Source organism: Lepisma saccharinum, chromosome 21 (assembly GCF_977018435.1).
Source record: "Lepisma saccharinum chromosome 21, izLepSacc3.1, whole genome shotgun sequence".
NCBI classification, from domain to species: domain Eukaryota; kingdom Metazoa; phylum Arthropoda; class Insecta; order Zygentoma; family Lepismatidae; genus Lepisma; species Lepisma saccharinum.
In genome coordinates, this window is record NC_139249.1 from 58,336,830 (window position 1) to 58,349,984 (window position 13,155).

The following is a 13,155-nucleotide window of genomic DNA, read 5'->3' on the forward strand; positions in this document are numbered from 1 at the left end:
TGAGTCACGATATCCGCAAAAGGTATACATTGTTCATTGTATCATTCAACCCGAGACAGAAACTGACATAATGCGCCAAGTGAGTTCGATATTCAGCAGATAGAGGGCAGTAGTTGCCACATGATTCCTGAGCAGATTTGAAAGCAGCCCGATGGGAAGCATTGTCCTTGTCTTATCCGCACTTGTGAGTTGGAAACTGCACAGAGAGCGTTTGGAAAACGAAGGGCAACATGCCTCGAGGAACAATTTCTGCTACGGACCGCATTCGAATTGTAACGCTGCTGCAAGAGGGATATCGCCAAGTGGACGTCGCTGTCCATGTTGGAGTGAGCCAAAGTGATATCTCTCGAGTGTGGAGAAAGTTCAGGGAGACACAATCAGCTGCTGACCGACCAAGGACAGGGCGGCCACGCAAAACAACACACAGGGAAGATCGGTATGTGGTGAATTCGGCACGTCGTAGACCCACTGCAACTGCTACCAGTTTGTGCCAGGATCTGCGGAGAGCCTCAGGAGCGAATGTTTCCAATCAGACAGTGCGGAATCAACTTCATGAGGAGACGTCAAGAAGACCCATACCCAAGGTTCCTCTGAAACCACACCATAAGAGAGACCGTGTAAGGTGGACAACAATGCACAGCAAATTGAGTCAGAAACAGTGGGAGCACATGCTCTTTACAGATGAGGTCACCATCAGTTTGCACCCGTTAAGCAAAAGTATAATGTTTGGAGACCATCAGATGAGAGATTGAACGAGCCCTTCATCCAGGAACATCACCAGCAGCAGAGGGCTCCATCATGGTTTGGGATGGAATCATGTTTGGTCGACGTACGCCCCTAATTCCTCTCCAGGTCACCTGACTGGTCTGATGTACAGAAACGCTATTCTCGAACCCGTGGTAGCAGGTTTCTCTACAACTGTGGGGATGGCTTCACTCTGGTGGATGACGCTCGACCACATTGAGCCAGAGTGGTTCAAGAGTTCCTTGATATGCATGGCATTCGATGCATGGTGTGGCCTGCGTATTCTCTAGACATGAACTGTGTGGAACATGCATGGGGACACCTGAAGCTAGCAATTGTCATCCTCGAAAATCCTCCTGTGAACAAGGTGCAATTGTGGGAGGCTACCATTCAAGAGTGGGACAGTCTTCCTCAGGAGAAGTTCAATGCTCTTATCCTTAGCATGCCCCTTTGTGTTCAAGCATGCCTTCTGGCTTCAGGTGGCTGGCTATACACGGTACTGAACTCCCATCTGTTGATCCCAAGCATGCCTGCGAACCGTAGGTACACGGTATTGCACTGCCTTTCTTTTGTGTTTCACATCCCACATTTTCAATCTTGTGCTTCTGGTGTGATTTTGTTTCTTCTGAATGGCTGCAGTGTTTTCTTTCTGTTTATATGTCTCCCCTGTACTCTTGAATATGATTCCATGTATCTAGTACAATAAAATGATCACAAACTTTTTTTGAGCACTGTATATTGACGGAAAATGCTTCATAGAGGAAATATTATTTTCCCAAACTCTTCAGACAACCACAAAATCTGAGGATGTTTTTCTGCTCTGTGTAACTTTTTGGCAGCTAACAATCTTCCTTTGGAGTACGTTGTTGGAATATGCACTGATGGCGCTCAAGCCATGATAGGATGTCATTCTGGATTTGTTCAGCTTGCAAGAAAACAGAACCCTAACATCATTTGTTCTCATTGTACATACACAGACAAGCTTTGGAAGACTCTGCCTGAAACACTTAAAACTGTTTTGAAATTAGTAATCGAAGTAGTGAACTATGTCAAATCTAGTGCTCTGAATACTAGACTTTTTGAGGTTTTATGTCAAAGAGTTGAATAGTGACCAACAAACTCTTCTGTACCACACTGAAGTTCGTTGGCTCTCAAAAGGTAACATGCTTGCTCGGCTATTCAATCTGAAATCTGAAGTTGAAATATTTTTGATGAGTTCAAATAATAAAGATCCGTAAATGCAATTTACAGATGATAAATGTATCCACCACTTGGCGTATTTATCAGACTTCTATGAATCGATCAACCTTTTGAATTTGAAACTGCAAGGACAGAAAAACATTTTGAAGGCTTATGATAGCATGAAAGGTTTCCTGGAAAAAATAGTTTTGTGGCAACGTCGCTTTCAGAGTTCAGAACGCAACTTGACATCCTTCCCACGTCTCAATGAGATTTTTGATGACACACTAAATTTGAAAAGTGAATTGAAGAACTTTATTTCAGAACATTTGGCATTCTTGAAAACTGAAATTGGATGCTACTTTCCATATAATTCTTCAGATAGCTGGCAATTTTAGTTGACACGAGATCCGTTCAAAATAGAAGTGGACTTGCTTCCTGATTCCCTTCAAGAGCATGCAATCGACCTAAAATGTAATTCTCAAGCAAAAGCGGAGTTCCCAAACATGACTGTTGAAGATTTTTGGTTATGCTATTTTGCTGCATATCCACAAGTTGCTACGGAAACTGCAAAGTTGTTGGTGCAGTTTTCATAAATTTATCTATGCGAGTCTGGGTTTTCTACACTGGCTTACATCAAATCAAAATACCGAGCACAGCTGGATGTTGAAAATGATCTGAAGTGTGCATTATCGCAGTTGGAACCAAACTTTCAAAAACATGTGAAAGAAAAACAGTGCCAGTTCTCCCATTAATTATGTTCTTAAGAAATAAAACCAAATGATGTAGCATGAAATTTTAACTGCAGTGAGAGCAGAATCCTTTGTAATGTAGGCCTATTAAGCACTTTTTTTAATTAATGAAAATGTCCTATCAACAAAACAAGTATTAGTATTTTTTTAATATCTGTCATAATAGAAGCATTATAAAATATTTTTGAGTTTGATTTATTAACCCTAACTGCACAGTAGAACTTTTGTTTATCAATAATTCATTACGCCTATGGGGAGGGAGCGTGGACTAAGTTGTGAATGCAAAGGGGCACACAGGCCCAAAAAGGTTGAGAACCCCTTTTCTAATGTATGGCTTCAGGTTTAAAAGCTCGGTAGCTTGCTACACAGATACTTGAAAATGTCTGGTTCTTGTGCAAGGTGCCGGAAGGATTTGTGAGGTGTATGTTCCATTCGTGCACCAACGTTGTCTAGTTTCTTCCCTGTAAGCCCATGCCATTTCACCCTTTGCTTCTTATCAAGAACAGACCCTGTTTCCCTAAACATGTTCACAAATTTTCCAATACTGTCCGTGTGTGGAACAGGAACATCTTTATTTATTTATTTATTTATTTATTTATTCTGCTGCAAAACACCTTCTAACTTCCCTACAAGCATTGTAATGATGAAAGAGTCCTACATAAAAATTAGTTGTTTTAAATTACACTGTAGAAAAGCACTAGTAATATGTAAACTAAAACAAAACAAACTAAAACACTTGTTAACAACTTAACACTTCACAAACACTTGCAAACTTGATACCAGTTATCTGAGTACTGAAGCACTGACATGTCCAGTGCCAAGGTCATCGTACAGCTGTGGGTCTAAATGCCAGCAGATGTGCTCTCATTGCCAGGCGCTCTAGGTGCTGCTCCATGGATGACTTGACAGTAAAAAGCACAGTATATATATCTTGTAGTATTTTTGATATTTTTTTTTACTAAGGGTCCCCCAATATTTTAGTTCCATGTACATACGTATATGCCTTGCTTGAATTCAAACAAGGATTCCTTTCTCTATCCCTGAACCATCACTTCTAGGTAGTATATAGTAGTGAATGTTAACTTGATGTTGTGGATTAATGCTCGAACTGTATGATTTGTTTATTGGTCATTGACCGCTACAAATTACAAGCAATTGCTTTGTGTTCGCAATAACAGAAGTATGATTCCTAACACCACAAAAAGGATAAAAATTGTGAAAATCATTAATTATATAAAGGAGTAAATTCAAATACATATGCTTTACCCTCATTCCAATCCAAATACCATGACAAAGGCTACAAAAAAGCATGGACATTGCCTTTTATTACTTCTTTTATCTAAAAGGGATGAGTGGACAGGAGAATGGAGAATTGTATTCATCTCAATATAATATTAGAATAATTAAATCAAGAAGACTTAGGTGGGCAGGCCATGTGGCATGAATGGAAGAGGAAAGAAGAGATTACAGGATTGTCATTGGAAAACCTGATGGTAAGAGGCCAAGACGAAGATGGAGATATAATGCTGAGATGGAAGTAAAGGAAATTGGTAAGGATGGAAAAGATTGGATTGATCTTACCCAGGATAGGGACAGATGCAAGGCTTGTGTTGCTGCAGCCATAAACTTTTGGTTGGTAAGTTAGTTAGTAGTTATTTTATCTACTTCATCACTTCACTATTCATTCTCATTGTTGAAATTAACCTAGTGAAGTAGAACAATCATGAAAAATGACCAAAAACAAACAAAACAACAGATTATCTGTGTAAAATGTCTAGATTTAATTGAACTGAAAATTACTGCTTGTCCTCTTACTGGGATGTCACTGAACGTCACGATTAGCAGAATTTCATCAGCTGTCTCTCATTCATTCTACTCAACATGAAAGGTTACTATTGCACTTAATAACTACGTATTGTTTCAGATACTCAAAAGTAAACTTATGCCTGTTATCTATGAGAATACTTTTATACTCTGAAAACACTCTCTCCACATCACAAGAACCAATAGGCGCATGTTGTAATTTCAACAAATCTGAAACGTGCAGTTCACTTGGAATACCGTCCACATTTTGTTTCCCTTCATGAAAAGAGCAAATGTCCTTTAGGAGCTTCTAGCCATATACTGAAATTTTTCGAGTACTTCTAGCCTTCCAGCATTGAATAGAACTTGTTACACCTTTTCCACCTCCTGAAGACTTTCCTTAAGAGAGAGTCCCCTTGTCTCCAGTTTCCTTATTGCTGCTGCAATGCACATGAAAATCAAGCTAATAAATATGAGCTCTTCTCTAACACTGTTTGTATTCAGGGCTGTTTGTGCCTCCTTGATACAAACAGCATCATTGGGATCTAATTGTTCAACATTGTTGCTCACTGCTTCAAAATTGTCGGCATAGTAAGTTGCAGCATGAAGCCAAGTGCCCCATCTTGTTATAACGGGGGAAGAAGGAAGTGGAGTGTTTATGGCAAACTTAGGTTTGCGATTTGGGGCTTGTTTGAACTTGTACCGTGTTTGAACTTCTCAACCCACTTGTACATTGTGATCTACTCATACAGTTGTCACCATACTGAAATGTCATGCAGCAATGAATTTCTATCGGTTTCATGCCTTCACTCAACAAAAATCTCATGACACTTCGCTGCTCTAGCTTGGAGCACTCCTGTAAGGGTGCTGCCATCTTGTGTAACTGTTTCCCAGCATCCTGTATGTGAGGCAGGGATGCCAGCTCCAGCTATGAATAACTTACAGATGCCTCCACAAAATAACAAACATATAACAATCACAGTCGTATTTTAGTTTTCTTATACTACTTTTCCAGTTATTTATTGAATGTACCTTGTATATTCCAAAATGCACTAACAAATCATGAAAAAAGAAAATTAATTGCAGACACAAACAGACACAAACCTTACTTGAATTACTATTTCTTTTAAAAACTAACAAATTATAATCCAAGATTTACAAAAACTGATTTTATTGACAGTGACCATTTCTATCCTGTACCTGACTTTCCTGAACTGAGTTACGCACAAAGCCATCTTCATTCTTGTTGAACTGTCTTCAAGAGGAACAATTAAACTTTATCAATAAATCATTCCTTTATTATTACTTTTATTTTGCATAATTTACTGGTATCTTCTCCAGTAAAAGAAAAACAACAAATTTCATGTGCTTGATTGTTAATAATATGCAATTAGTTCAACTAGTGCAACAGAACTAGGTAACAATTAGTTATGTTGCTAAGAAATAAAAGTAGGGCCTATTATTTTAAATAGACTGTCCGGGAAGTTAGGTGTCCAGGAGAAGGGAATTGTAAAACTAAAAATTATACTTTTTTCTATGGTGGTACTGAAAATCATAATTTTGGAACAGGCGTTTTCATAAATAATAGAATTATCTCGGCTCTTAAAACAGTAGAATTTATTAATGATAGGATATCATATGCAGTTTTACAGGGTAAGTGGTGTAAAATTATTTTAATAAACATACATGCACCAATGGAAGATAAAGATGATAATACTAAAGATGATTTTTATACAGAGTTAGAACAGGTCTTTGATAAATTTCCTCAGTATGATATGAAAATTCTGTTAGGTAACTGTAATGCACAGATTGGCAAAGAAGAGACATTTAAACCCACGATTGGTAAAGAAAGTCTTCATGAGTTAAGTAATGATAATGGTATAAGATTGATTACTTTTGCAACCTCCAAGAATTGAATTGTGAAAAGTACCACTTTTAAACATAAAGATATCCATAAATATACCTAGTCTTCTCCAGATGGTGGTAAAACTCATAATCAGATAGATCATATTCTCATTGATAAGAGAAGGCATACTATTATAATTGACGTTCGTACACATAGAGGTGCTGACTGTGCCAGTGACCATTATTTAGTAATTGCTAAATTAAGAGAAAGACTCACAGTGATAAATCATAAGCAACAAAATCTAAAAGTTCTAAAATTTAATACAGGAAAATTTACTGATGAAAGAATTAAGAAAGATTACCAAATTAAAGTGTCAAACAGATTTGATGTTTTGCAGGATTTAAATGATGATGAAAATATAAATGAAACAGACGTAAATAAGAATTGGGAGCACATTCGTAAGGCAATAGAATCAGCAGCTAAAGAAAGTATAGGATACCATAAACCAAGAAAAATTAAGCCATGGTTTGATAATGAATGTCATAATCTAATAAAAATAAGAAATCAGGCTAGACTTAGGTGGTTAGATAACTCTGATGATACAAATCTAAACAATTATAATAGAATAAAGCGAGAAGTTAACCACACGTTTAGAAGTAAAAAAAGAGATTACTTGAAAAGCAAAATTAACGAAATTGAAACAAACAGCAAAAATAAAAATATCAGAGATTTATATAAAGGTGTAAATGAATTTAGAAAGGGGTGGCAACCTAAAGTATAAACTTGATAAAAGATAAAGATGGTGATTTTCTAGCTGACCCAAGCGATATTCTAAATAGATGGAAGAACTACTTTAATGACCTTTTAAATGTCCATGTAGGAGATAAATCAGAAGTAAATGAAGTGCACACAGCAGAACCTTTAGTTCCAGAACCTAACTTGACTGAAGTTAAGGATGCTATTAAAAGGCTAAAGAATAACAAAGCACATGGCATTGATTTAATACTAGCTGAGTTAATTAAATATGGTGGAAATTCATTAATATGTCAAATTCATAAATTAATTTGTTTAATACAGAATAAAGAAGAAATCCGTCAACAGTGGAAAGAATCCATAATTGTTCCTGTGTTTAAAAAAGGTGATAAAATGCACTACAATAATTACTACGAATTTCTCTACTCTCAACAACATATAAAATATTATCTAACATTCTTTTAACAAGACTAACCCCATATGCTAATGAAATTATAGGTGATTATCAATGTGGATTTAAACGTAACAGATCAACAACAGATCAAATTTTTCACATCAGACAGACACTTGAAAAAAGTGGGAATATAATCAAAATGTCCATCAGCTATTCATTGATTTCAAAAAAGCATATGATTCTGTCAAAAGAGATACATTATATAATATATTAGTCGAGTTTGGAATACCTAAGAAGCTTGTTAGTATGATAAAAATATGCACCAGTGAAACAGAAAGTAAAATTCGTGTGGGTATTAATGTGTCTGACAAATTTACAATTCATGATGGGTTAAAACAAGGAGATGCATTATCTCCATTGCTCTTTAATTTTGCCTTAGAATATGCTGTTAGGAAGGTAAAAGAAACTAAAGAAGGACTGAAATTAAATGGTGTGACTCAGTTGTTAGCATACGCAGATGATGTAGACTTACTGGGGGATGATGTGAATACAATTAAGAATAATGCTAAAATATTTTTCAAAACTGCTAAAGAGATAGGTTTGGAAGTTAACAAAGAGAAAACTAAATATATGCTTACAGGCCGAAACCAAGTGTTAGGTAATAATAATGAAAATCTAATTATTGATAACAACTCGTTTGAACCAGTTTCCAAATTCTAATACTTTTGAGTAATATTAACAATTGAAAATTATATTAAAGAGGAAATAAAAAGTAGGCTTAATTCAGGAAATGCATGTTACTTCTCTCTTCACAAACTTTTGTCTTCTCGTTTAATATCTAAGGAACTAAAAGTTAAAATATACAAAACAGTAATTTTGCCTGTAGTATTATATGGATGTGAAACTTGGTCCCTTACATTGAAAGAGGAACATAAATTGAGAGTATTTGAAAATAAGATCCTTAGGAAAATCTTTGGACCTAAACGGGATGAGGAGACAGGTGAGTGGAGAAGGTTACATAATTTAGAACTACATAATTTGTATTCATGTCCAGATATTATTAGAATAATTAAATCAAGAAGACTTAGGTGGGCAGGCCATATGGCACGAATGGGAGAGGAAAGAGGAGTTTACAGGATTCTTGTTGGGAAACCTGATGGTAAGAGACCTGTAGGAAGACCAAGACGAAGATGGAGGGACAACGTTGAGATGGACCTAAGGGAAATCGGTAGGGATGGAAAAGAGTATATAGATCTTGCTCAAGATAGGGACGGATGGAAGGCCTGTGTTGCTGCAGCCATGAACCTTCAGGTTTAAGAAAGCGAGAGAGTTAGAGAGTTATTATTTTAAAACTTACATTAAACAATTAAATTTGTAATGGACAAAAACAGCATAAAAGCTGTTAGGTCCAAAATAAAGGAATGAATGAATAAACAATGAAATTTTCAGGTTTGTGAAGAAAAGTGAGAAAGGTTCTGGAGATAAAGGTATGAGAAGACCAGTAAATTAAGTAATATGCCACAGAACTCAGGATAAATTTGTAAGGAAGCCTTGAAAAAAAAAAGGTAACATTTCTCGCTAAATTCCACACATTCTGGAATTAAAAATTCACAAATCTTATCTTCTTTGTATAAAATGCAGTAATTAGATCACTAAAAGTTTTATCGAAACCTATAATATTTGATCAGCAAGAAAATATTTAGTAGAAACTGACTTTTAGAATAATTTGATGTCATTAGTTGAAAATGAAAACTTGCAGAAGAATCTATTTACCCATAGATAGAGACTTATTTTTAATGCACTGGTAAGCAATGAATAACAAAATTAACACAAAATCACCTTAACTGATATTTAGTTATTTTTATTGGGTACTATTTCTGGACCATTGGTAAAGTGTTACAATTACGGTTGCCAATTTTGAAATAATTGGATTATGGTTGCCAACTACCAAAAATCATTGCTTTTAATTGCATTAATTCCTACACACTAACGATTAATGAATATAAGATTTGAATTTGAATTTGAATTTTATTTTTCTTGTTTAAAAGGGCATGGAAAACGTCAAGATGTATAATGAAATAATAATTAGTTAAGTACATCATAACAAAAAAAGAAGAAACATTGTGTAGTACATTACATCACTACACCAAAGTAAAAATGGAAAAATACACTTCATTACAGTACAATAAAAATAAAAAACACATTATCATTGTTGCATGATTGAAATAAGAATACAATTAAAATACATATTTTTAGTACATTGGCCTTGTATTGTCTTGTTCCATGAATTCTCCGATACTGTAGAGAGCTCTCTCTGTCAAATATTTTTTTATTGTTTGTATTTGTTTATCTTTTGGAGATATCAGTTTTATGTCATGAGGCAGCTGGTTGTAGAATATTTTTCCGGCATTCATTGGTGATTGTTTTGAGATATTGAGTCTGTGTTGGTTCTGGTAATAATTATCTTTCCCCCTTGTATTGTGGTTGTGTAATTGGTTATTTTTAGTCATGCTTCCAGTATTTAGATCAAACGTTATAGCCTTATAGATGTATAGGGAGTATATTGTCATTATTTGTTTCTCCCTGAATAACTCTGCAAGATTCCCTACAGCCTAGTTTGTACATTATTCTAAGTGCTCTCTTTTGAAGTCTCAGTATTCTAACAGTATTATTATAAAATGATCCACCCCAAGGCATATTCAACATAGGGGTAAATTAGTCCATAATATATGCATTTGTTAATTTCTGTTAAATTATATTCAGCCATTTGTTTCAGCAGGTATAGATTAGATGATAATTTACTGCAGATGTTGTTAATTTGTTTTTCCCACGTAAAACAGAACACAAAATATCACCTCATGAACTTAATTTGGATTCAAATTGCTGGTGATATTGTTCTATACAGTAGTTTTTTATCTGTGTATTTTTGGGTCCTTTGAAAACAACTCATGTCAACTATTTTAACATACACACTGAGGTGAAGGTTGATGAGCACCACTCATGAGCACCCACGACTCTCTTAAAACCTTACCAAGATATTGTGCTTGGACAATTACACCATGTCCTGCGTTGCCATAAAAAGTAATCTAATTTCATTACTTTTAAACTTTAAAATATCATTGGAATACGTAATGTACAGACTTCCTGGACACATGTACATATTGGTTTGATAGTTATGCAAAAATGTTGCTTCCACTCTCCTGGTGAGGAAATTACTTACTACTACAACATACTCATGGATTAGCTCTCAGAATCATTGCATTTTAAATCAGCTGTCTTTTAACCATCATCAATTTCTTTGAAAAAGATGTACATATTGACGTGTCTGTGTGTGCAATCCAGTTGCTTTTTAAAACTGACTAAGTCATAGTTACTTTACACAAAAAGTAACTTATTCATTTTGAAATTTGACTCATGGACGCCTGTAGATTTTTCCGAGGGGGGGGGGGGACTCATACACAAGTGCAGTCGTGAACACACACATGCTTTGATGAGCACATGCACAATGTCATGCAATGCTGAACTATTATTTCCGCAGATTGTACAACAAGATATAAATGAACAGATTTTAAAATTCAATATCTGGTTAGTATTTACAGAAATAAAATATTTTGTTAGAAAAATAATATGACAAACGTACATATTAAACAAAAACTGTTTGAAACATTTGTATTAATTTTATGCACAGAAACTACAAATTATCTACTTATACATATCATTCCTGGTTTTCGACAAGATAAGTTGCAATGTTTGTATGGCAGTCACTACACCAGGAAAATGTCCTTGCAGTGTTGAAATAAATCTATGTAGGAAAACTAATCATGTGCATTCTTGTTTTGCCACATACAATACCAGCATTCACTTTCCCCTGAGAAGTTGTCAATATGGTAGAAATTTTCAACACCATTTATGAATTGCATGAACTTATCTTTTTCAATTGTCTTCATTACAGGATGGAAGCATTGCAATGAATAAGCAACATTATTGTGTCTTGAAATGTAATAATGAAATCCATATATGGGATAAATAAGTACACCTTGTAAACATATTCTGCAGTGGCAACCTGGTAATTGGGTTTAGGCTGTTGATTTGCAACACGAGGGGCTTTCTACAGCAGCAGCTAAGGTTTCGGCAAGATCAAGAAGTTGGTGAAAGCAGTTGGTGGCATCTGAAAAGTGATTTTCAATTATATCCAACATAGCTCCTTGAAAAGATATATGTAGTTGGTTCTAAAATGGCACTATTTGGCTGTGATGAGCACTGCTGAAGAGTGTAAGTAATGAGAACATTGTGCACTGAAATTTTTTCCAGAGGCCTGATGTTTCAGACAATCCACTATTTCTGCAAAGTTCTTAGAAATATTCTTATGCTTTTGTCCTTTCAGACCAATGTGTTGCACAGAAGAGAGACACTTTGGAAATAAGATTACTTTTGAGTGATCTTTCACAAAATAAATTAATGATATCTTGCATGGTTGCAACTGTATTTTCAATCTGTGACAACTATTTGTGTAGTTAACAACCAAATTTAATTTATGGCTAGACTAATGATAAAATTAAACTGGGATTGCAATTGCTTTTGCATCATGTTCCTGTGGGGCCACAAAACCAAGAAACTCTTCTCGAACTTTGGGTTCATATAGAGATGAGTCTACATATCCAGTTCTTATGGACAGCTGCTCTATGCCCAAATGCCTACACTTTCATCAGCAATTACGTAGAATGATTTTTGCTTTTTTTCCCTCATTAATTAAGAGAGGCTTATTTGCACTACCAACAGAGGATTTGGTGGCTAACACTGAGCATAACAAAGGTCACATTTGTTGCTTATACATATATGCTTAAAAAAACAACAGAAAAAGTAAGAGATGCAAGAGACATAGTAGTGCCGAAGAAAAACTGCTTTTGGTAACATAGACAACCTGTACATCAAATAAAGGATTACATTGAAAAATATATTGCAAGTAATCAATATTATGTGTAAATATTGCATGAAAAATTAGCAATTTATTGAAATGCTGATTTTGAAAATAAACTTTTGCCAGCTCAACAGCCTATAAAAATTATCCCATTTCAAATCTCCAGAAGGGGAAAATTGTCCCCCTTGCCCCACCCACCCTGTGAGCAGACATGACTATACTTTATTTTATTCTCTGATGACCATCTAAATTTTACATTTAATTTTCATTAACGCCTCCCCTGCAGCGACGATAATGGAAAGTGCTACCAAAAAGAAATTGTCCATATATAGATGCAACCGCAAATTCGTTTAATTATAAATAATGTAAGAAACTAACTATAAAAAGACTTCCCACAAAATAAAGCTAAGGAAAACAATCTACGAGGAGTCGTTCGGAAAGAAACTGCCGTTTGGCTGTAAATAAAAAACCCGCATAGATACAACAAATTTTTACTTTACATCTATCCTCTATTTTTCAACATAGTCGCCATGAAAATTCAAGCATTTGTTCATAGAGTTTCACCAACTTACCAATCCCTTCTGCATAAAACTCAGTCGCCTGGGAATTCAACCAACCTGTCACAGCATTTTGAAGATCCTCATCGTCAGCGAAGCGCTGTGCCCCAAGCCACTTCTTCAACCTCGTACAACACAGTCCGAGAAATGTTTGGAAACGTTTCAGAAAGTTCCGAGATTGTGAATCGATGGTTCTCACGAACTTTGTC

General features: G+C 35.4%; 1 protein-coding gene across 1 annotated transcript; it reads left to right on the forward strand.

Annotated features, from left to right (window-relative positions):
• The first annotated feature begins 230 nt into the window (after window positions 1-230).
• LOC146004200 (uncharacterized) lies at window positions 231-752 on the forward strand. Its single transcript, XM_083142869.1, has one exon. It carries the CDS (start codon window positions 231-233, stop codon window positions 750-752), a length of 522 nt encoding a protein of 173 aa, XP_082998995.1.
• The last annotated feature ends 12,403 nt before the right edge of the window (window positions 753-13,155 follow it).